Below are 24,714 nucleotides of genomic sequence, written 5' to 3'. Positions count from 1 at the left end.
TAGAGCCCTCAATGTGCTGTGCTGGCTGCCTTCAGGGGAGAGCGGGTGGACTCCTGTGCCACAGTGGAAGGCTGGGCAGGATGAAGAGGAAGACTGGGACGGCAGGGGAACTGCAGCCACCCCGCCCCCAGCAGGGCCGGGGAGCAGATGGCACCACCAGCCTGCCCTCAGGTCCACCTCAGAGATTCATCTGCATTCAGCCATTTCTCCATGGCCCCCTGAAAGCCCAAATGGGCTTCTTGGAGTCCAGGAACCTAGAAGCAGAGGAGGTTCCCTGGAAACAATCGAGGAGTTCTAAGGAGATGTTTGTTTTTATAGAGTATTCATCCTTTTAAGACTTCTGAGCCACTTTCCTTTTAAAGATTTTATTTATTTATTTTGACAGATAGAGATCACAAGTAAGCAGAGAGGCAGGCAGAGAGATAGAGAGAGAGAGGAGGAACAGGCTCCCTCCTGAGCAGAGAGCCCGACTCGGGGCTCGATTCCAGGACCCTGGGATCATGGCCTGGGCCAAAGGCAGAGGCTTTAACCCACTGAGCCACCCAGGCGCCCCTGAGCCACTTTTCTAAGAGAAGTGGGTGCATTCGAATTCCCTTCGAGTTCTTGCCCTTCCCCCTCCTAACCTCAGTGACCCACACCCTAGACTCAAGATAGGCCTCAAAGAGAGGATCATCCTAGGGGTGTGTTTTGGGGGGGCACAGCAGCCCCCCAGACCTGAGACCTGCAGCTCAGGACAGGCAGAAAAGCTAAACCAGAACCCCACTCCCTCCACCCCTTCTCTCTCCTCCAAGACCCTAGTCAACTCCAAGAGGCAAAGCAAGCCCAGGGCTGGGAGGGGCACCGGTGGGCATCATCAGTGGGGTTCAAGTTCCTGCTGATGTTGGTAGGTTGGTAGGGGCTGCTTAGCTCAGGCAGAAGGCTAGCACTCATGAGGCCCTTCCCAGCCCAAAGTTTTTGGGGTTCACAGGGCCTGAGCCCAACGTGGACTGGACACAAGGAGGCTCTCCTCCCCCAAGACATCATGACACTCCAGCTCCCCTCCTTTCCCCGAGCAAATCCGTGCCTCCTGTCTGTCCACCCCAGTCAGGACAGTAGTCTTAAATTCAGGGTCAGGGGATCTTTATTGGGCTAGATGGAAAAGGTTGAGGAAGGAACAGTGGAGGGTCCAGCTGTGTGGGCTCAAGATTCCTACTGGTGGCCAGGGCCTGAGCAGCCCAACCAGTACTGGGCGATGGAGCGTGGGTAAGGAGGGCTCACTGTGTCCACTCGCCGTGTGCGAAGGTTGACTCGATAGTACTTGTCTGAAAGAGAGGTTGGCAGAGGGTGTGTGAGACCCAGCCCCACCCTGCCCATCCCTGCCCTGAGAAGGAACATGTGGGTGTCTCCTGGAAGGGTAAGTGAACATCCAAAATGCAGCTAAGGACTCCCACCCTGTCTTTCTGGAGTCACCGCCCAAGAGCCATGTTCAGCCCACGGGGGACCAGGGACAGCAGGGAATACCCAGCTGGACGAGGAGCTGCAGGGATGGCAGAGGCTCCCACCTTGTGAGAAGAAGTAAACACTTTGGATGGGTTCGCAGGTGGCAGGCACAAGCCAGTCCATGTCGTAGTCATAGTTATAGGTGCCCAGGCCGCTCTCCTCACTGGAGAACCAGGACAGCCAGGTTGAACGGGATTGTCGGTGGGGGTTCTGGCTGTGGCCTCGGCCACGGTGACGGTTACGGCGTGAACGGTAGCGCTTACGGTTGCGGCGCTTAGACTTGGGCTTCTTGGCCCAGGATCGGGGAGCTGAGCCCGAGATGTAGATGCGGCCGGCCATGGCCGCGTCCACCTGCGTGGGCACACCGGGCCAGTCCTGGCTGATGAATCGGGGCTGTCCAGCACCACCTGTGGTAGGGGATGGGTTAATGAAACCCCTGGGGACCTGTAGAGTTCATCTGGTACCCAGCAATAGGCTGTTCCTTTGCCCAAGGACACCACAAGCTCATGGCAGAGCACAGCACCTGGGCCCTCTGATTCCCTGTCCAGTGCTCTTTCTCCTGGCCTTTCTCCACGACAAGCCTCCCCACTTGCCTCAGTCACAGCCCCTCCTCCTGCCGGCCATGCCCTTGGCTGTGCTAGGCAAAGTCCAGTGTGCGGGGTCCAGGTGGACCTACCCCCAAAGGTCAACAGAAACAAAGTCTGGCCTGAGCAAACAGCTTTTGACCCATTGCTCCGCCATCACAGCCCCCTCTGGCTGGCAGTGCTCTGGCCCTCCTGGTCTCAGGAGGAGAAAGCGAGACTTGCCCGCCCTCCATACCGGAAGGTCTGTTCCAGAAGAGAAGCTCGAAGATGGTCTCCCAGCTGTCCCTCTGCAGCAAGGCAAAGTGTTCAAACACGGCAGACAGGGAGCTGCCTTCACAATCCTCCTGACTGGGCTGCTGCTGGAACTCATACTCCCAGTACTGTCTCCCTGAGTGAGGAGCCGGGATGGGGGTGGGAGGCCGGGGGTGGGGAGGAGATGTGTGAGCAAGGCTGGAAAGTCAGCCTCAAGGCTGCTGAAGATGGGAGCTCCTGGAAGGGGGTGAGCCTAGTTTGACCTTGCCCCTCCCCTAGTGTGGAGGCAAACCGAGACCACCCCACTGCCTGCTCTTTCTCCCACCCCTCCCTTGGTACCCTTAAAGAAGTAGACCCGCTCCCGGCCACTGTAGCTATGAGCAGGGAGAGCCAAGGCTGCATCCACGTTGTCTGGAATGCCCTTGAAGCCTTCAGAGATGTTGCGGGGGAAATCGGGGTCCAGGACACCATCCTCAAAGCGCCAGTACTGATTACCCTAAGGGGTAGAGAAGGAGGAGGGAGTTAGGAGGTAGCTGGTTGGGTACAGGCTGAGTCCCCTACCCAAGGTGCAGCCATCCCAATTCTTTTTTTTTTTTTTTTTTTTTTTAGCCATCCCAATTCTAAGCTTGTCACCTGGGATTTGAATCCTGGGTTTCCCTGTCCTCAAGATCCCCAGTCACGAACCACAGGCTGGGATCCTGCCTTCTCGCCCGCCCTAGTCCCCGGCACAGCAACCCTCCTCCCCTGCCCAGATTACCCTTGACCCTGACCCTCAGCCTCCGGGGCCTGATACCTTGAAGAGATAGGTCTTCCCCTGACAGTTGATGCGGGTGAAGGCAGCATCAATGGGGCCCTCAATGCCCCAGACATCTTGGATAAGCTTGGGATATCCAGGCCTCACTGCTTCTTCATCCAGCTCATAACAGTACCGCCCTAGAGTGCGGGAGGCTGTGTGAGGGAGGGGAGGTTCCAGGGGCAGACCCCTACCCCCCAAGACGTGCCCCTGGAGTCACCTCGAAAGGCAAAAAGGGAGCCATTCTTGAGGTCAGTGAAGGCATCAAAGGGCTTCCCACTGCATAGCTCCTCCTCTGTTGGAGACTCAGGGATGACTTCAGCCTGTCCCTCAGGCCCTGAAGCTTCCTGTCCAGGTCCCGGCACTTCTTCCTCTGGGCTCAGAATCTGTATCTGGGCGAAAGACTCTTCAGGCTGGGGCTGCAGGTCAGGGCTCAGCGTGGTGCTCTCTGGCTGTGTGAGGACGCCCACCGAGGTCCCCTCAGGGTAGTCAAAGGCCCCATACTCATCTTCTGGCAGAGTGAACACGTCCCCACGAGTCACTGCAGGCAGAATGGGTGGGTGGTGAGTGTCCAGCCGGAGAGGGGACCCCAGGCCCACCCAGCCCCTCCAGACACACCTTGGGGTTTGCACTCGGCCACGTAGTCCTCGCAGCAGCTCTGGTAGTAAGAGCAGAGCTCGTCGCACTGACACTTCCTGTCCGCGTTGAAGCCCTCAGTGCAGCGGTCTTTGCAGGACTCTGTGGGGGAAGATGGGTCAGTTGGCATGGCCAAGCCCAGACCACCCTTGCCCACCCTTCATTGGCCCCAAAGGCCAGCGGTACCCTCTTTCTTGCACCTTGGTCAGCCAGAACAGCCCACGCCAGCAGGGCGAGCAGCAGCAAAGGCCTCAGGGAAGCCATAGCAGGCCCCTAGCTTCCAGCCTGGTGAACTGGGCTCTGCGCTCCTGGAGGTCTCTGCTGTGGATGCTTGAGGAAGGGAGGGAAAGGTGGGGACTGGGAGGGAGGGAACCAGAGAAGAAGAGCTGCCTTCTATCCTGTTCTGTTTGCTCAGTCTCTGGCCCAGCCCCCAGTGCCCTGGATCCCAGAGGCTGCTGTAGCCAAGGGTCACATTCCTGGAACTCTGGGCCTGGGAGAACTGTGAATGGGATTCTTGCCAAGCTCGGTGTCCTATCCGAAGGGAAGTGGCACAGTGGATCTGGAGGACAGAAGGAAGGCCCACTGTGCCCCTCACAGGCTGTGTGACTTTGGGCAAATGGTTTTACCTGCCTTGGCTTTCTTTTTGGTCAAGTGAGACTAATTAAACTTGCCTCGTGTTGTGTTGGGGGTTACACAAGCTAAAGCAGATGAAATGCCCAGGGCCTGGAGTAGCGCCAGCTTCATTCTCCATAAATGGTTATTTATCTGTGATCTGTTTGATCAGGCACATCCCCGACTGAGTGTCTCACCCACCCATTGTGTATTTAGGGTAGGGAAAGGGGGGTTGGAGGAATGCTGCTAAGCACCCTGGGTAAATATTTTTATTAAAAAAACAAAACAAAACAAAAAACAGATTTTTTGTGTTTAGGTTTAACTCTTGGTGCATTGATTTCCCCAAGCCGGGCTTCACAGCACAGCAGAACTGGGTGACTATGGACCGTTTGGATTGGATTCCTTGGTCTCCCAATAATTCACTGCTCCTTGGCAGGTACTGCTCCCTGTCTCCACCTCCACCCACCTTCTGTGGGTAAAGAATAGCCTCATTCCCCACACTTTTGAACTAAGTGGCATCCCTCTTTCCAGAAAGTACCTGGCACAGAAGGTCCGATTTTGTGCCCACTCTCAGGAGTCCATGGGGCTCCTGAAATCCTGCCACCACCTGGAAAAAAATTATTCTTAGCGTTTCCAACGGACTTTTTCCGTTCCATAATCAGAGAGGGCTGTGTCACTTTGGGCAATCTCTTTTCTCTGAGCTCCAGTTAGTTCTGCTGTTAAATGGGAACACTAACCCCTATCCTGTAGGCCTGTCACAAGGCTTCACTGAGAAACAGGCATAAAGTTGTAGAGAATTGTTTTTATGATTGCTTGAACCAGGGGAGGGGGCACGCTCCACGGTGTTGCCTTCACGTTGCAGTGTCGCGGGGTTTGCGGGGAAACCGAGGCAGCCCTCCCGCTCTGCACCCTCTCGCCCTAGTCGCCACCCCACCCCTCAGCTACCGAGTGGACGTGACTGGGGGAAGCCTGGGTTTGAGGCTACGCAGGCCGCAGGGGAGGAGTCCCACGTGACAGAGAGGCGGGGTGTCAGCTCCGCGACTGTGGCTTCTCAGAGGCGGGGCCGCTGCAGAGCATCTCCCAGCCGGAGCCCCTCTTTGTTCCTCTTGCTGCCTCCTAGATCCGTCGGCGTCTGGCCTTGGTCCCCTCTCGCTCCTCCCGCTCACCCCTTGCATCCGGGCCCTCATCCTTTCATCCAAAAGCTCGGTCCCAGTTCCTGCCCTTGCCCCTCCCCCAGACTCTGGCCAGCGCCTTTGCCTGGTAGGTAGCCTTCTGTCCATCCCTCCCTCCTGCACCTTCTTTTCCCTGGATCCGTCTCCTGTCCCACTTATCCCCAAGTCCCGAATCGCTCCGCCCTTTCGGACCGGGGATGTCCCCCGCAGCCCCGCGCCCATGGTCCTGACGCTGCTCCTCTCCGCCTACAAGCTGTGCCGCTTCTTCACCATGTCGGGCACACGGCCGGGCGGCGATCGGCTAGCGGTGCCGGGACCCAACGGGGGCGGCGGCGCGGGCCCATGGTGGACCGCGGGCTCCCGCGGGCCCCGCGAGGTGTCCCCCGGGGCGAGCACTGAGGTGCAGGGTGCCCTGGAGCGCGCGCTGCCCGAGCTGCAGCAGGCGCTGTCGGCGCTGAAGCAGGCGGGGGGTGCGCGGGCCGTGGGCGCCGGCCTGGCGGAGGTCTTCCAGCTGGTGGAGGAGGCCTGGCTGCTTCCGGCCGTGGGCCGTGAGGTAGCCCAGGGTCTGTGCGACGCCATCCGCCTGGACGGCGGCCTCGACCTGCTGCTGCGACTGCTGCAGGCGCCGGAGCTGGAGACGCGCGTGCAGGCCGCCCGCCTGCTGGAGCAGATCCTGGTGGCTGAGAACCGGTGAGGGTGCTTGCGGGCTGGAGGGTAGAGCGCGGGGTGCTGTGGGGTGACAAGGGCGGTCCGCGGCCAGGGTCTCTCGTGTGAATCGCCCTGTGCCTTTTCCCGCCTCACCTCACCAAACCCCTGTACTACCCCCCCTGTTGGGGATGAGCGTGTCCGTTTTACAAATGAGGCTTGGGAAAGTTTCATGCCTGGCAGGGAGTCACAACACAGTGAACTGATGGTTCAGCCAGGATTCTCCTGGGACTGGTGGGGTGAGGAATGAGACAGGGAGAGGAAGAATAGAGTATAGCAGGACAGGAATTTGTCCCTGGTTCTGAGGGTGGAGCTGGGACCCTAAACCCACAGACCTCCTCCCCACAGGCACGAGTGCCCTTCTAGGCTACCTTCTCACTGCCACTGAAAGGAGAGCACACTGCTCAAGAAATGGGGTAGGATTACTGAAATGAGTGCTGATCTGAGGGTTACTTGCCTCCTTTAGGCCACCCCCAGTCCACCTTCTGCTTCCTCCTTCTTCATTTTGGCCCACATAACAAGCCAGACATGATCTCATCCTGCGGCTGCTCATGGGGAACAGAAGGTTTTCTAGTGGGATCAATGGGTGAGAGAAGAGGAAACAGGTGAGGAGCGAGTCAGGGGCCAGAGTGTGTGTTCTCTCTCCCTTCCCAACATAGGGCCGAGATACAGTAGGGGGTGTCCAAGTGGGGCCTGGAAGCCCCTCTCTTGCCTGCCTCTTGAGATCTCCCCCAGAATATGAGGACTCTTGCACTCACTTTCTCTCCCCTTCTATGCCAGAGCAAATCAAACTGTCACTCAGTAGTCATGTGCTGAATTCTCAGGCCCCTCAGATTTAGAAGGGTTTGGGAAGGGTCACTTTCAATTCATGCAGCTTTGTGATGTGTGATGGGTTAGGGATGCTTTCCTTACCATTTAAAAAAATTAAACATAACCTGTGGATGATGGAAATGAGAACAACCATCAGAAATACACGAATGGAGCAATTTAAGTTGGGAGAGCCAATTAGGGTTCTGCTTATTCAGAAAGTCACTAATTTCCCATCTACCATCAATCATCAATACATTTGGAGGACTAGCAAATGGAGTGGGTGCTCCCTGGATGTGGTGGGGCACGGGGTGACGGCGTACCTGGTAGCCTGGTATGTGGGGTGTGGCAGCTATAATTAGAACTCTTGGAGAAGCGGTGCAGCCAACACCCTAGGAAGAGGAGGGCGACAAGATGCAAACTGCACTGATATTTTTTTCAAGGTTGAAAATAACAATACTCACCTCTTACAGAATTACTGAAGGGAGGAGTCACACTCACCATTGTCCCTGATCTGGGGAAACCACGCACTGGTCCTGACGGCACTTCAGCACCAAGGACAGAGCCCAGATTTTTTTTCCCCAAAGAGAGGCAGAAATCTCCTTAACTTTTAGTCTATTTTGGGTGGAGGCTGGAAGGAAGAGAAGGGAGGTGACACACTGAGAATTTGTGTTGATGAAATCTTGCCCTTCATCAGCCAACCTCCTCTTAAAGGAAGTCCCTCAGTCAGTGCACCACTCCTTTTCCCATTCCCTTCTTCCCAGAGCGCTGCTACACCTGTTGGCCAGGAGCCTAGATCACAGCGTCCCGCACCCCCAAATGTCAAGAGAAATCCAACAGGGTAGGACCCTCTGAACTTAATCCCATGACACAGTGAGGGCCCCATGTGACTGCTAGCCTTTGAAATTTATAGCCCAGCCCCATCAGGAGACCATAACTAGGTTAAATGGTTTAACTCTGGTTGAATGAATGAATTTCCCCAAAATACATAGTTAGTAAGTGGAGGAGACATGTTTAAAAAGTAAAACAAGGGACGCCTGGGTGGTTCAGCCCGTTAAGCCGCTGCCTTCGGCTCGGGCCATGGTCCTTGGGGCCTGGGATCCAGTCCCACATCGGGCTCCCTGCTCAGCGGGGAGGCTGCTTCTCTCTCTGCCTGCCACTCTGCCTGCGTTTGCACGCTCTCTTTCTCTCTAACAAATAAATAAGTAAAAATCTTAAAAAAAAAAAGGTAAAACAAAACAGAAAGCTATTGCATATAAATTCAAAAAGTGCAAAGGTACAAAAAGTCCCACACTTAAGAACTTTTCTTTCTACCCAGACCCCCTCCCTGATGCAAACCAGAAAAACAAGTTTTTTTTAAGATTTCATTTATTTTTTTATTCTTTTTTTAATTTTTATTTTTTATAAACATATATAAGATTTCATTTATTTATTTGACAGAGATCACAAATAGGCAGAGAGGCAGGCAAAGAGGGGAGGGGAAGCAGGCTCCCCGCTGAGCAGAGAGCCCGATTTGGGGCTCTATCCCAGGGCCCTGGGATCATGACCTGAGTTGAAGACAGAGGCCTTAACCCACTGAACCACTTAGGTGCCCTGCAAAACAGGTTTCTTGCACGGTATGTCCTCCCAGAACAATTATATACATACAAGGATTTACACATATATGTATATTATATATGCATGCTGGTACGTGTATGTGTATGAATTCCCCCCTCCTTTGAAGCTGGAATTTGAGCCCAGACCCACAGCCTCTCAGGCTGCAGAAGCTGGGAGCTGAGTATATAGTTCTTACTACAAGGACATAGTCCAAGTTCTGTGTGTTCCCTGTGCCAAGGGCATAGGGAAAGGGGAGGGCTGGAGGGGTCAACAGACTCAGAATAAAGTCCTCTTAAAAAAATTTAAAATGGGGTGCCTGGATGGCTCAGTTAGTTAAGTGTCTGCCTTCAGCTCAGGTCATGATACCAGGGTCCTGGGATCGAGTCCCAGGTTGGGCTCCCTGCTCTTCAGGAAATCTGTTTCTCCCTCGTTCTCTCTCTCTCAAATAAATAAAATTTTTTTAAATAATAAAAAATTTAAAAAACAAAACAAAGCAAAAAAAGAATAAAGTCCTCTCTGAATTAATATTCCTGAGCAAGCCTTTCCCTTCACTCGTCCTCAGGAAATGAGAGTGTTGGATTAGATTATTCTTAAACACATCTCCTGGTTCTGATATTCTCAGAGTTTATGTGGCAGATTGTTCTGGAAGCACAAAGTATAGATGAAGGATTTTAACCTTGGATGGAAGACAGACGCAGGTTTGGACCCCACCTATGCCTCTCACCAGCTGTGTAACTCTAAGCATGACATGTAACTTCCCTGAACTTTGGCTTTCTCCTTGGTAAAAGGAACAAGTGAATGATTGGAACCCACCTGTTCTTTTGGACTTTAGGAAAGCTCAGTGATCAACTCAGAAAAGTTGTTGTGGAAAAAAAAAGAAAAAAAGAAAAGTTGTTGTGCCATGTTATGGGCTCAGCTGGGACCTACAGTGGACACAAAGTCACAAGCGTCACTGTGATGCTCACTGGGCAGGGACTCCCTGCCTGGCTGAGTCTCTTAAGTCTTTAGGGGTAATGTCATTTGTGGAGGACATCACTTGTGGAGGTCAGGGAGACAGAAAACTTTCACCTCTGCCTAGAGTGTGCCAGCTTTCCTGCCTGCTGTGCTGGTATCCAGGCTCCCTCTCTTGGACATTTCCTCCCTAGAGCAGTCAGAGTGTTTCCTAAAACCCATGTAAGAGCAGGTCACTCCCCTTCCTGAAGCCTTTCAAAGGCTCCTCATTTGCCATCGAAATAAAGTACAAATGCCTGGAGAGGGCTCATAAGGCCCCCAGGACCCTTTCCCTGCTCTCCCCCTTTGAATCTTCCACCTCAGCCACTAGAAATGGTTTCACTTCAGTGTGGCTGAGGTGGGGGCAGATCCCCAAATGCACCAGCTCTCAGATACCACCCAAGCCTTTGCATACATCTGCGCCTATAATACAATGTCCACAATCTCCCCTTCTCCTCTTCATGAATGTCCCACCATCTTCCCCAATTAATACCCTAGGCACCCAACCAATATATTTAATGTGTGTCTTTATATCTGTGTCCCGGTGGGAACTTTATTCTTGTTTTGTGTGCATGTGTTTTTAATTTACACAAATGGAGGGATGCCTGGGTGTCTCAGTTGATTAAGTGTCTGCCTTTGGCTCAGATCAGGATCCCAGGGTCCTGGGATCAAGTCCCTCATCGAGCTCCTTGCTCTGCGGAGGGGGGAGGGTGTCTGCTTCTCTCTCTCCCTCTACAGCTTGTGCTTTCTCTCTGTCAAATAAATATAATCTTTTAAAAAATTTGGTGCTTTTATATAGCACATTCCAGTTCATATTTTTATCCACTCAGTAGTATTTTTTAAAGATTTTTATTTATTTATTTGACGCAGAGAGAGATCACAAGTAGGCAGAGAGGCAGGCAGAGAGAGAGGGGGGGAAGTAGGCTCCCCGCCGAGCAGAGAGCCCAATGCAGGGCTCGATCCCAGGACTCTGAGATCATGACCTGAGCCAAAGGCAGAGACTTAGCCCACTGAACCACCCAGGTGCCCCAGTAGTACATTTTTAAGATCCATCCTTCATGTGCTATGGTATCATCTGTTCAGTCCCTTGTAACTGCTCCATAGCCCTCCAGAGTGGGTAACTGCCTGTGTTACCTCTCCACTGTCCCAGGCTCGACACCAGACTGCCACTATCTTCCCCCATCACAAACAACCCTGCAGCCTTTTCCACATTCTTTTATGGATCTGTGACAATTCTTTTTTTTTTAATATTTTATTTATTTATTTGAGAGAGAGACAGTGAGAGAGAGTATGAGCGAGGAGAAGGTCAGAGAGAGAAGCAGACTCCCCGTGGAGCTGGGAGCCCGATGTGGGACTCAATCCCGGGACTCTAGGATCATGACCTGAGCTGAAAGCAGTCGCCCAACCAACTGAGCCACCTAGGCGCCCAATCTGTGACAATTCTTAGGGATATAAACTCAAGAGCCCCAATTTCTGGCTCATAGGGTGCATATCTCTTTAACCTCACCCACGCATCCCAGCCTGCTTTCCAAATTGACCGCACCAGCAAGCACTTCTACCCAGAGAGCTTCAGGGTAGTTCATGGCCCCTCACACTGCCAACCTTTTCTGTTACCCAGCTTCTGCTTTTTGCCTATCCAATAGGTGTAAAGTGATAGCTGATTTAATTCTCACTTCTCTAATTAGTAATGAGTTGAGCATCTCTTAATTTGCTTGTTAACATTGTGGATTTCCTCTTTTGTAAATTGCCATTTATATCCTTCGCCATTCCCTATTGAATTTACTGTCTTTTTCTTGTTGACTTGACTATCCATATCTTCTATATATGAAATCTTGTTGCTTTTATATTTTTCCTTATAGGTTTTAAATATTGCAAATATCTCTGGCCTTCTTTCTATTCCTCAAATGTGCCAAGCTCACCAGCCCTCAGGGCTTTTGTCCTTGCTGTTCGTTCTGCCTGTTACATTCTCCTCCCAGACACCTGCAGACAGGAGTCTCTGGATATTACACTCTTAGATTTCACCTCCTCCGCCGCCCACTGTCCTCCTCCACTGTCCATTACATCACCTGCATTTGCTAGCATAATAGCCATCTCACTCTTGTCCTGTTCACTCATTGTCCCCTTGCTTATTGTTTGTCTCCATATTAGCTGTGTATAAGTTCCAGGCTCTCTTAGGCCCTGCTCAGCTTCAGTCCCTAGCATAAAGCCTGACACACAGTAGTTCCTCAATAAACATCTGTTGAGTGGATGGATAAATACACCCCAGTCACACCACATGAAGTGAGAGGTTTGAGGGCAAGGCAAAGAGGGGTGTACTTAGAGTGATGCTTCAAATGATGATAAGAAGTTAACACTTAGTAAGTCTTCCCGATGGCAGGCTTCCCCTGTGGGAAGCACTTTACATGGATTTTTCCACCCTGGTACTCATAATGACCCTGTGGGGTGGGTACTCCTTTTATCTTATTTATGAGATGAAGTTCCTTATTTAGGAACTGAAGTTGAATAAAGGAAGGCACTCAAGGTCCCACACATTTCTAGACCAAAACAAAACACAACACAACACAACAAAAAACCACACCCAAAAAACAAAACAAAACAAAAAAACCCCAAAAAACAAACAAACAAAAAAACCCACCAGCTCCCAAGGGATCTTCTCCAGAGTTAGGGTTCTTAACCACACACACTGCAGGGCAGGAGGCAGCGTTAAGGGAGGAGTTGGGTGTGGACAGGATGGAGCACCCTTATAATCGTAATGGGAGGAATCTGTCCTTGCAGGGCAGGTGGAAGGGGGAAGCAGGGAGGTTAATGCTCTCCCTCACGTTCTATATGACACCAATGAGGCCAGAGAGGTTAAATGACCAGAGAGGTTAAATGGTCGGCCTTCACCGGTGGTACCGCCATTCCATCATCCCTTGTCCCACTTTGTTTCGCCAGGGACCGCGTGGCGCGCATCGGGTTGGGCGTGATCCTGAACTTGGCAAAAGAGCGGGAGCCAGTGGAGCTGGCGCGGAGCGTGGCCGGCATCTTGGAGCACATGTTCAAGCACTCGGAGGAGACTTGCCAGCGGCTGGTGGCGGCCGGTGGCCTGGACGCTGTGCTGTACTGGTGCCGCCGCACGGACCCGGCGCTGCTCCGCCACTGCGCGCTGGCGCTGGGCAACTGCGCGCTGCACGGGGGCCAGGCGGCGCAGAGACGCATGGTGGAGAAGCGCGCCGCGGAGTGGCTCTTCCCGCTCGCCTTCTCCAAAGAGGACGAGCTGCTGCGGCTGCACGCCTGCCTCGCGGTGGCCGTGCTGGCCACCAACAAGGAGGTGGAGCGCGAGGTGGAGCGCTCTGGCACGCTGGCGCTCGTGGAGCCGCTTGTGGCGTCGCTGGACCCCGGCCGTTTCGCCCGCTGTCTTGTGGATGCCAGCGATACAAGCCAGGGCCGCGGGCCCGACGACCTGCAGCGCCTCGTGCCGCTACTGGACTCGTCGCGCTTGGAGGCGCAGTGCATTGGGGCTTTCTATCTCTGTGCCGAGGCTGCCATTAAGAGCCTGCAGGGCAAGACCAAGGTGGGTGGGGAGTGGGAGTGGGGACAGGAGTTAGAGAGCATCTGGGAAGGCTTCCCAGAGAAGTGACATTCAGCTGGGACTTGAAGTACACGTTTGAGTTAAGTGAAGCAAGCAGAAGGATGAGAGACCAGTTACTGGCCTTGAAGGCAAGACCGAGGGTTTTAAGCAGAGAACATGCCTGGCATTCATACTGAGAGCTCAGCCTTCATCCCAGGGAGATGGAAGCTGTTAGAGGGGAGACAGGAGGGGGAGAGTTGAGAGAGTTTCAGGAAAGGGAATGAACGGAACTAGGGGATCTATAGGATGAATGCAGGGCTAGGGCAGATGATGGGAGTTTCAGCGCTGAGAAGAGGCGAAGGGAAGGACTGGGAATCTTTGTGGGGATGGCTGGTGAACTGGGGGACCCTAGAAACTCTCTCCCCACCCCTCCTTAGGTATTCAGCGACATCGGAGCCATCCAGAGCCTGAAACGCTTGGTTTCCTACTCCACCAATGGCACTACGTCGGCGCTGGCCAAGCGCGCGTTGCGCCTGCTGGGCGAGGAGGTGCCGCGGCCCATCCTCCCCTGCGTGGCCAGCTGGAAGGAGGCCGAGGTCCAGACGTGGCTGCAGCAGATCGGCTTCTCCCACTACTGCGAAAACTTCCGGGTAGAGCAGCGCATCCCGAGGGCGCGCGGCCGCTAGGGGCGCCCTGAACGAGGCAACAGCGCCCCCTTGCGGCCCGAGCGCCCGCGGCGCCAGGGATGATTTTGGGGGTGGAAGCCTGTACTCCACCACTTTCGGGGTAACTCTAATCCGGGTCCCATCCGCCTCCCCCGTCGTCGTCTCCGGTTGTCTTTTTTTTTGTATCTTATGCTTGGGGTACAACGGCTGAGGAGGAGCGCTCTTCTTACGTCTGACCCCTCCCTTAGGAGCAACAGGTAGATGGCGACCTGCTTCTGCGGCTCACGGACGAGGAGCTCCAGACCGACCTGGGCATGAAATCCGGCATCACCCGCAAAAGGTACGGCACCTCCTGCCCGCCAGTCCTCACCTTCTGCCCCTAGCCAGTCCTAGGTCAGGACCTCAGCATCCTCTCTCCCCCTACCCTTGGCTGCAGATTCTTCAGGGAGCTCACGGAGCTCAAGACTTTCGCCAACTACGCTACGTGCGACCGCAGCAACCTGGCTGACTGGCTGGGCAGCCTGGACCCGCGCTTCCGCCAGTACACTTACGGCCTGGTCAGCTGCGGCCTTGACCGCTCCCTGCTGCACCGCGTGTCTGAGCAGCAGCTCCTGGAGGACTGCGGCATCCGAATGGGCGTGCACCGCGCCCGCATCCTCACCGCCGCCAGAGGTCAGCCTGCCCACCTGGGAGCCCAGCCCTCGCCCAGCCTCAACCAGGGGTGCTTACAGAGGGTAGGGGTGGGAAGACAGGGGGTTTAGGCGATTAGCCAACAGCTTACCAAGTACGGGTCTGGAGGTGCTTTAGGAAGGTCACGAGGGCAGAATGGAATCTAGGGCTCTAGCAACCCTTTTAATTGACTAATTTATTTTAATTTGCTAATTTACTATTTCGCTAATATTGTCAGTTACTATATATAACATTTTAAATATTATCTTATTAATATCTATATCCATTCTATTCAGTGGGTGTTAATTTTTTTTATTTTATTTACTTATTATTTTTTAAGATTTTATTTATCTGAGAGAGAGGGAGTGAGCCGGAGGAGGGGGGCGAGCAGAGGGAGAAGCAGACTCACTGTTGAGCAGGGAGTCCATCCTGGGGCTCAATCCCAGGACCCTGGGATCATGATTGAGCCGAAGGCAGAGGCTCAACCAACTGAGCCACCGGAATGCTCCTGGGTGTTAATTTTTTTAATCAACTTGTCACCATGCTGTGCATTACATCCCAGAACTTACTCATTTTTTTTTTTTTAAGATTTATTTATCCATTTTAGAGAGAGAAAGAGCAAGGCAGAGAGCAGGGGTGAGGGGCAGAGGGAAAGAGAGAATCCTCAAGCAGATTCCCCAGTGAGTGTGGACCCCGGCTAGGGGCTCAATCTCACCACCCTGAGATCATGACCTGAGCCAAAATCAAGAGTCAGACATTTAACCGACTGAGCCACCCAGGTGCCTTTCTATAATGTACTTTTTAAAAATTTTTAAGTAATGAGAGGTGCAGCTTAAAAGTGTCCAATTTGAAGAGTTTTGAAAAATGCATACATGTGTAACTACCATCATAATCCAAGATGAAGAACATTTCCATCAAGGGTGTTCTTTTTAAAGATGATGAAACTAAGTTTTAGGGAATTTAAATACATTTCTCAAGGTTATCCCTTGGGGAATCCCAAATACAAACCCCAGAGCCATTAAGTAACAGAACTAGGATTTGAACCTCTGTCTTTCTGCTTCATAAACAGACAGGGGCTGACTGTGAGTGCTGAGACTGAATATTATATGAAGATGGATTCTTTTCATTCATCTCAACAAGTTCAACCAAAGCAGATCAGCTTTCATTATTTTCACACTGCAGCTCCCAGTATAACCCCAAGATTTCATTTTTTTTTTTAAGATTTTATTTATTTGTCAGAGAGAGTGAGCACAGGCAGAGGCAGAGGGAGAAGCAGGCTCCCCGCTGAGCAAGGAGCCCGATGCGGGACTCGATCCCAGGACACTGGGATCGTGACCTGAGCCAAAGGCAGCCGAGTAACTAACTGAGCCACCCAGGGTTCCCTAACCCCAAGATTTCATTTCTTAAAAACAGGGAGGGGTGCCTGGGGGCTTAGGTTTGCATTCAGATTTCTCCTGCTCTGAATCCTTTCTGGAGTTCCAAATGGCACATTTTCCTTCTATGTTGCTGGCTGAGTCCTCCGGTTTGGCTTTGGAGCCAAGCTTCTGCGGGTTGTCCCCTCATAACCCAGCCTGGGGTTAGGGTTAGGGCCAAGGAGCATGGAAGGTCCGGTCTGCGGGCATTGTGGCAACCTTCCCGGAGGGCTGAGTTGAGGGCGTGGGTTAGGGTTAGGGTTAGGGATCCAGGGGAGATTGTGACCTCGGCCGAAGGCAGACACCTAACCAACTGAGCTACCCAGGTGCCCCCCTCCATGCACCCTTTTTAAGTGGATGCAGTGACCCACTGAGACTTAGATTTTAGAAGGACCCCTGCGGTTGCTGTGCAAACAGATTGAACTGGACAAGTGTGGATTTGGGGAGACCACTGAGAAGGCTGAGTTGGGGGCCTGGACGTAGAGAGGGCCCTGGGGTTGGAGTCCAGGATGTTTAGTTGGAAGAATGCAGAGCTTGGAATCAGGTGTTGTGAATGTCTGTCTGTTCTGTTCACTGTCGTATCGCAAGCCCAAAGGGTAGTGCCTGGCACATAGTAAGTACTTAGTGAATATGCGTGGAATGAATGAATGAGAGGTAGGGGTGGGAGCCGATACCCGGGTTCTGGCTGTGGTGGGAACTAGAAAGGCAGGGGCCTGGGGAAGACTTGGGATGTGTTGGGTGTAGTGTCTGTGGGCAGCTGCCCGTGCAAGTCTGGAGTTCTGGAGAGAGGAAAGGGCTGGAGGTGCCGATCCACGTCCCTAAACACAATGCCTGTCTCCTGAGAGGGACTCACCAATAGTGAGCAGCCTTCCTTCCTGTAGGCCCAGCTCTCTATCTCAGTGACTCTCTTTTGCACAAGCCAGGCGGCCCAGGCCGGGCTGCACTGAAAAGGCTAAGTAGACAGCAGGTGACACCCCATGGGGAGTCAGGGGGGACTCTTACTGAGCTGTTGTCTGTCTGCCTCAGAAATGCTACACTCCCCGCTGCCCTGCGCTGGCGGCAAGCCCAGTGGGGACATCCCAGATGTCTTCATCAGCTACCGCCGGAGCTCAGGCTCCCAGCTGGCCAGGTGAGAAGGGGTGGGCAGGTGGGCAGCCCAGGGGCTGGGGGCCAGGCCGGGGCAGTGATGTGGGACCTCTCCCCAGCCTCCTGAAGGTGCACCTGCAGCTGCACGGCTTCAGTGTCTTCATTGATGTGGAGAAGCTGGAAGCAGGCAAGTTCGAGGACAAGCTCATCCAGAGTGTCATGGGTGCCCGCAACTTCGTGCTCGTGCTGTCGGCCGGGGCCCTGGACAAGTGTATGCAGGACTATGACTGCAAGGACTGGGTGCACAAGGTAGGTGCTGGCCTCCGTGGTCCCAGTACTGGCCCGTGGCCAGAGGTCAAGGTCCTCCTCCCTTTCCTTCTCATTCGCACCCCCAGCCATCTCCGCGGTCCAGCGGCGAGGCAGGAGCCACAGCTCTGTCTGTAATTGGTCTTTGGCAAGTCACTTAGGCTCTCTGGGCCTCAGTGTTCTCATGCAGAAAATGGGGATAATGTGCCTGTCTTACTCACCTTGTGGGATGACCGTGAGGGTCGGAGAAAGAGGGAAGCGCTTTAATAAATAACCTCAGTGAGGGAAGAGGGGCAAGAGAGCCTGGTGACAGGCAAAGTGGGATCGTGAAAGGCACAAAGCTCTGAGTTTGAATCCCAGCTCCGGCCTTGGGCAAGTTGCGTAACTGCAGTGAGCTTCGTTGTGACTCCTGTGAAGTGGGAGAAGTATTGTCCCCTATTCCCTAGGATATTGTTGTAAGAATTAAAAGAGCTAAAATCTGTCAAGTCCTTAGCAGAATGCCTAGTTCTATAGTAATTGCTCTATAATGGCCGCATTTATCCTTGTAATTAGTATGAGTGCTTCCCGTTGTTTAATTAATGCCGTTCTGTCTTCAGTGCCTGGCATATACTAGAAACTTACTGAATACTGGCAGAATGGATGGATGGATGAAATGGGTTCATACCACATCTGTGGACTATTAATTATTAATCAGTGAGGGATACAGCAGTCATCTAATCTGGAACCCTTGTTCTGAAGCAGCTAAGGAAACAAGACGTGTAGAGATCATATAGGGGTTGGTGTCAGCCGCTAAGCTACGTAGGTGAACCTCTCACTCGCCATAGGAGCGTGGAGAAGGGGGAGAACGTTAAGGGCTGGAATAACCGGGGAAGGCTTCGTGAAGAAAGCAGAACTTGAGAAGAGACTTAAGAATTTAGGTAAGTGGAAGAGAAGGCATCCCAGGCAGGGCGACTGCGCGAGCAGAGGACAAAAGTGGGGATGAGGAAGGCGCATCCCCGGCGATTGCTTACAGACGAAGCGGAGGCTCAGAGCAGTAGAATTCTTCTTCCGCTGGCCACGCTGGTGTAGAAATCCAAAAAGCTGGCCTCTGAACTCCCATCGCTCTGACTCCAAAGCCCATGCTCTTTCTCAGCACCTTGTGCTCTTTCCCAGCACCTTCCGTGCCTCAGACCTGAGGGGGTGGGAGGGAAGGTGGGGGGATGGGGCAGGATTCTGCTGACACCGGAAATGGTCGTTTGCTTCCCTCCCCAACTCCATGTCCGGTGACGCCATGTTGGTAGCCTGAGATCAACCCTGGTGGGAATATTTGCGCAAAGGAAATTGGTAAAGACTACAAAGCAGGATTTTATTTGGTTAGCTGGTTGTTTTTTGTTTGGTTGGTTTTGGGTTTTTGTTTTTGTTTTTTGCCCCCAGAGAGTTATTTGTTAAACATTTGCCAGCACACCACTGGGGTTCCCTGGGCGGCTCAGTTGGGTAAACACTGACTCTTGACTTTGGCTCAGGTCATGATCTCAGGGTGGTGAGACCAGGCTCCACACTGGGCGTGGAGCCTGTTTAAGATTCTCTCCAGCCCTCCCCTCTCCCCTCCTCACTGGCTCTCTCCCTTTCTTAAAACAAACTATAGAACCCGTTCCCTCAGCACCTAAAGGTTGGGAAAAGACTTGTGTTTAAAGCATTGGGGGAAAGGGATCCCACAAGGGCAGTGAGGCCAGGCCAGTGGTGGTAGGGAGAAGGCTCTGGCATCAGAGTACAACCAGACTGACCATGGGAAAGAGGGTCAGGCCCTGGAAGCCGTGTTTTAGAGGCTGGGCTTGGTTGGATGTTAGGCCAAAGAGACACCTGGAGGATCATGGCTGATGGCCCAGAGCAGGTGGCAGGCGGCCTTCTGGGATAAAGGGAGGAGTAGCTGAGCTCCACGCGAGGTCAGACCTTGCTGTGTTCACTCTATATCCCGGATGCTTACAAGCCTGCATGGTACGAAGCAGGCTTTTGACTAGTTGATGGGGTACTTGAATCAGTGACCAAGCAGAGGAAGCTGAAATAACTGGGAAGGCCATACAGGTCCACCAGGTTCACCCGGCCAGAACACTTGATTCTGATCAAATTTTCTCTTCTTTTTTTTTTTTTTTAAGATTTTATTTATTTATTTGACAGAGAGAAATCACAAGTAGGCAAAGAGGCAGGCAGAGAGAGAGAGAAAGAGGGAAGCAGGCTCCCTGCTGAGCAGAGAGCCCAAAGTGGGACTCGACCCCAAGACCATGACCTGAGCCGAAGGCAGTGCCTTAACCCGCTGAGCCACCCAGGCGCCCTCAAGTTTTCATTCGTAACCTGCTGGATGACCTTGAACAAGCCATTCTTCCTCTCTTGCCCAGACTCTGAATCTTTGCAACGAGAAGCATGCTGTCTTTGGTTCTGGATAAAACATATGTCTAAAGGCTCTCAAATAAATTCGTGCAGGGTCAGAATTCAAATGAGGACTTAGCTGAGAGAGTCCTGGGCTTGGAATCTGAAGGCTTGATTCAGAAGCCTGGCCCCGCTTGGGCTGGGCATTTGTGTGACTTGGGGGCAAGTCCCCTCTCTGGGCTTTCTTCTTCTCATTCATAAAATGAGAGGTTCCCCCCAAACCAATCAAGGTTGGAGTTATGTGGGTTTTTTCCCCAGGAAGGCTCTGGTCCCCAAGGGTGGTTGACACCCATCTAGCTGACTACATTGAGGGAGGAGGGATGGGGGGAGCCTCTGCCTTGGACCAGTCCCAAAGGCCCCATTAGCCTTCTTTGGTTGTTAGTGCTTCACTGCCTCTGGTTTTAAGACTCCTTTCCCCGAAGCCACATTTAGTGGGTAATCAATACAGAAAACCACAAGTGAACTGCACTCAAGTAATTCCAATCCCTGAGGTTCCCCCTTGAAAAGAAAAAATAAAATTCAATAAGCACTTACCAGAGCACCCATTAATAGTAATATCCTCAGAAACACCTTGTGAGGGGGGTTTATTATCCTCTTTTACAGAGGAGGAAATCATAGCACCTGTGATTGATTAATTAAGCACAGGCTACATGCTGGGCACTGGCCTAAGCACTTGCCACAGGACATGGCAGGTACCCCCCAACAGAAGAGAAAACAGAGGCTTTGAGGGCCCATTGGTTGCCTCATGCCACAAAGCCTATGTCAGAGATTCGATATGAACCCCAGTCTCAGGGTTCTGGAGTGCAGCCCCTAACAGCTGTGCTTTGTTGTCCCCCTCCCTCCCTCCCTCCCTCCCTTCCTTCATTCATTCCAGCCATCCAGCCATCCATTAAGTATTCGGCAAGGGCTGAATATGGGCAAGGCTTTGTGAAAGATGCTGAGATACAAGATGGATAAAAACCGGACATGATCCCTGTCTTTATGTCTGGTAGGGAAGACAGATATTAAGTAAATTACTCATTAAGCTTGCAACTCTAGCATGTGTTAAAGAGCCTTCGAGAGACTACAATAGGGAGATGGTGCATGGTCAGAGAAGGGAAGGGAGACTTCCTTGGGAAAGTATGGATTGAGCTCAGATCAGAAAAATTAGTAAGCATTAGTTAGGGGAAGGGGCCAGGAAGAACCTGTGCAAAGGCACTGCGCAGGGAGGGAGGGTGGCTAATCTAAGGGGGGCAAGGTCTCTGTGGCTGAGAGAACAGTGCAGGGCTGGAGTCTGGAAAGGGAGCTGTGGCCAACCACACGGAGCCTTCAGACCACAGTATGGAGGGGTTTTTTTGTTTGTTTGTTCTTTAAGACTGTATGTGTTTATTTGACAGAGAAAGAGCACAAGCAGGGGAGTGGCAGGCAGAGAGAAAGAGAAGCAGGCTCCCTGAAGAGCAGGGGGAGCCTGATGTGGGACTCAACCCCAGGACCCTGGGATCATACCCGAGCCAAAGGCAGTTGCTTAACCAACTGAGCCACCCCGGTGCCCTGAATTTTATTCTAAGAGCTGTGTAAAGTCTTGAAGACTTTTAAGTGGGGGGGGGGGGGACATGATCAGATTTGGATTTTGGAAAGAGCAACCAGGTGAAGGGGCAATGTAGAGAACAAGTTAGAGGAGGCAAGAGTGATGAGGAGAGACCTGGTGGGGGACAACGATAAAGGGGTTGGAGCAGCACGGTGAGGGGGTGTGTGTGGAGGGATGGGTGGGTCTGAGAAATGAGGGCAAGTGCAGGGCTGATGATGGATCGGTTTGGATCCAGACAGGGATGTTTTCCTCCTGACACCAAGTTGTGTGGGTTTTTCTTGCCAGCACTAACAACCATTTCTCCAATCTGCCAACACCAACTGGGTGTCCCGCAATTCAGTTCTTTTTAAGAAAAATTTTTAGATTGATTTATTTATCTGAGAGTGGGAGGCTGCGCCGCAAGTGTGAGGGGGATGGGGGCAGAGGGAGAAGCAGACTCCTTCCCCCTGAGTGCAGAGCCCAACATGGGGCTCCATCTCACGACCCTGAGATCATGACCCGAGCCGAAGCCAAGAGTCCGACGCTTAACCGACCGAACCACCCAGGCACCCCCAGTTCAGTTCTGATACTGACTCACCCAGACCGAGTGTCAAACTCCAGAAGGGCTTAGTCCCACATGTCTGCACTCACTTCAGACGTCTGAGAGTCCCGGGTTCCTCGGCCACCCGCACTTCTGTCTGACTTGGTTACCAAGTCAGGAGTTCCCATGACACACATCCCTCCCCTGGCCAGTGCAATCATTTGCTAGAATGACATGCAGAACTGAAAAAGCACTTAACTATATTCCGCGTTCATTGAAGGGCTGTAACTCGGGAACATTCGAATGGGGGCCATGCATAGGGCAAAGGTATGGGGTGTGGGGCACAGGCAGGGAGGCTCAGAGCTCCCATGCCCTCTGCAGGCCACCCTCCCAACACCTGGATGTGTTCAGCAAACCACCCCATCCTTCGGGGATTTGATGGAGGGTTTACTGTGAGTGAACTGAATCTCTAAGCCCCTCTCTCCTCCTGGGAGGTGTGTGTCTGTGACTATATGTGGGATACTTAGTTTCCAACTTTTCCATCATAGCTTGGTCTTCCTGGCAAGCAGCCCCCATCCAGAAGCTCTCTAGGCAACCCCCATGCCCAACCTCCAGTCATCTGGGGATTCCCAGTGTTTCAGGAGCTCTATGCCAAGGACTTGGGGCAAAAACCAAATATTTGATTTTTATTAAAAAAACAAGGGGTGAGGGAAAAGCCAAAGCGGACTTCGGCACCAGCACCCCTCCTAGGGACTGCCTGGCACCAGGGTCCCTAGATGGGAGACCCAGGTCTCTTCCTTATCCCGTTTGTTCCTGTAGGAGATTGTGACTGCTTTGAGCTGTGGCAAGAACATTGTGCCGGTCATCGATGGCTTCGAGTGGCCAGAGCCCCAGGACCTGCCCGAGGACATGCAGGCCGTGCTCACCTTCAATGGCATCAAGTGAGGAGAGGGGCGGGTGCGCAGCCCCCAGCCAGCAGCTCCCCCCACCCCCACGTGGCCCCCTGACCCACCAGCCCCTGTGCCCACAGGTGGTCCCATGAATACCAGGAGGCCACGATTGAGAAGATAATCCGATTCCTGCAGGGCCGCTCCTCCCGGGACTCATCGGCAGGCTCTGACACCAGCTTGGAGGGGGCCGCACCCATGGGCCCAACTTAACCAACTCTTAGATCCTAGGCCCTGCTGTGACCCCCGTTCCCATAATCCCGCTCGAAGAAACTGCTCCTCGACCTGGCCTCTCTCAGCTACAGCCACCTGGGCCCTTCTCTGGAAATTGCTGTCGCTCTGCCCCCATCCTCACGGTCCACCTCAAGCCCAGCCTCCTCCGTGTCTGCAAAGGGAATGGGAGCCAGGCATTGGGGGTGCTCAGGGCCAGACAACCCCCCCCCCATCCTCAGGTCCTGCTACCAGGTTCTCTATCTCAGGTGTGGGAGAAACCCTGGACAATTGAGGGTTTGCCACACAGGACACCCCTTCCTCCCCAGACAGCAGCCAGCTTGAGAAGGGGGAAGGCTGGCAGCCTCCCTCTGACGAATTCGGGCAATGCCCTCCCCTCTGAGCTAAGCCAGGGTGGGGGCCCAGCAGCCAGCTGGAGATCAGGCTCCAGTGATGGCTCTCGACCCAGATTGTGCCTGGCTTCTGGCCTCACCGCATCCTGTCACCCTGTGGCCTTGACTGGTAATCACTGTGTCCTTAGCTGGCCTGGTCTCCAGTCCCCGCCCAGCCTTCCTGAGGTGCAGTCCTCTTAGCTACAAGGGAGGTCAGGGTCAGCCAAGCCATCCCTCACTCTGGCTGGCAGCTGTTCACCAGGCCTGGGCCACCAAGGCCATCTCGACAGGCAGCTAGCCACCCTCCCCGTGCCTTGTTGCTGGGCCTTGTTGCCAGCTCCCGGCCTGGCTCTGCTGGCTTGCCCAGCCCCTCCCCACCCTTTCGCTCAGGGGGCAGCCGGAGGAGACAGCCCCCTGATATGGCAGTGCTGGGCTGGACAGAGCCCACAGCAACACAGGAAGAGGCAGGATCCTGAAGAAGGGTGAGGGGTGTGTTGGAACCACCCGGGAATTTTGCAACAATGGCGTTCAGGAGACCTGGTCTGGGTTTGGGTTTCTGCTTTTCTCACAAATTCCCAGGTGGGTGGGTACAGACGGTCAAAGAATGAGACACCTGAACTAGGGAGCCTCTGAAACACAAATCCCTCCCAAACCTTTGCCATTCCACCTCCCACCCCCACCCCTGCCCCACCTCATGCCACTCCACAGATCCTGTAGCCCCACTCGGTATTATGTCCCTTGCATGGAGAAGGGACTGAATGACGGGCCACTTCCCAAATCAGCAGTGGCCACCCCAGGATCCGGACCTGGCCTTCTGGTGCTCAGTCCAAGGCCTGTCTCGAGAACCATCCTAGAAGCTGTGCTCAGGGCAGGGCTGTTGCTATCCCCACAGCTGGCTTCTCGGCCCCAAAGGTCTGGCAGAGGGGGACAGGTTTTCACCAAAAAAGCCTGGTCCAAGAGCTATACAGAAATAAACAAGCAGGAACATCCCTATGCCCCTTTCTCCACTTGGGTAGGAGAGCAAGAAAGTATCTCCCCGCTCCCATAAACCCAGGCTTCAGCTAGCAGGGTCAGCTGGAACCCGCCCTGCTTCTCCCCTCCTGGGGGCAGTGGGCAGTGGCCTGACACCTCAGGCTGGCTCAGCTTCCAGAGTCACCTCACGCGGGCACCAGCCAGGTCACTCCTAGCTCCTGAGCCTCATCGTCAGAAAGTCAGAGGTCTCACGCTGGGCTTGGGACACCTTCCTTCTACTCCCCCTCCTGCCGAAGATTCGCTCTCTAGCCAGTCTGGGCCCCAGCTCTGGCCTTCACTGCTCTTGACCCGGCCTCCTTCAGGCCACAGGAGCGGCCACCAGTGCCAGA

At 53.4% G+C, this 24,714-nt stretch overlaps 2 protein-coding genes across 2 annotated transcripts; one reads left to right on the top strand and one right to left on the bottom strand.

Moving 5' to 3' along the window:
• Window positions 1-1,102: 1,102 nt before the first annotated feature.
• VTN (vitronectin) lies at window positions 1,103-4,170 on the bottom strand. The gene is made up of 8 exons (XM_044248320.1): window positions 3,945-4,170; window positions 3,727-3,846; window positions 3,329-3,649; window positions 3,109-3,248; window positions 2,655-2,811; window positions 2,299-2,451; window positions 1,542-1,886; window positions 1,103-1,301 (listed from the first exon to the last, which is right to left on the bottom strand). Exons 1-8 carry the CDS (start codon window positions 4,006-4,008, stop codon window positions 1,189-1,191), a joined length of 1,413 nt encoding a protein of 470 aa, XP_044104255.1. The 5' UTR covers window positions 4,009-4,170; the 3' UTR covers window positions 1,103-1,188.
• Window positions 4,171-4,736: 566 nt separating this feature from the next.
• SARM1 (sterile alpha and TIR motif containing 1) lies at window positions 4,737-23,894 on the top strand. Its single transcript, XM_044250241.1, is given in 12 exon segments — window positions 4,737-4,743; window positions 5,179-5,487; window positions 5,490-5,594; window positions 5,597-6,218; window positions 12,561-13,179; window positions 13,614-13,826; window positions 14,090-14,181; window positions 14,278-14,513; window positions 16,949-17,051; window positions 17,128-17,317; window positions 22,624-22,745; window positions 22,835-23,894. Coding segments are annotated over 12 exon segments (2,748 nt in total). The 3' UTR covers window positions 22,965-23,894.
• The last annotated feature ends 820 nt before the right edge of the window (window positions 23,895-24,714 follow it).

Source organism: Neovison vison, chromosome 5, assembly GCF_020171115.1.
Source record: "Neovison vison isolate M4711 chromosome 5, ASM_NN_V1, whole genome shotgun sequence".
NCBI lineage: Eukaryota > Metazoa > Chordata > Mammalia > Carnivora > Mustelidae > Neogale > Neogale vison.
This window is presented reverse-complemented; position numbering and strand designations above follow the sequence as displayed.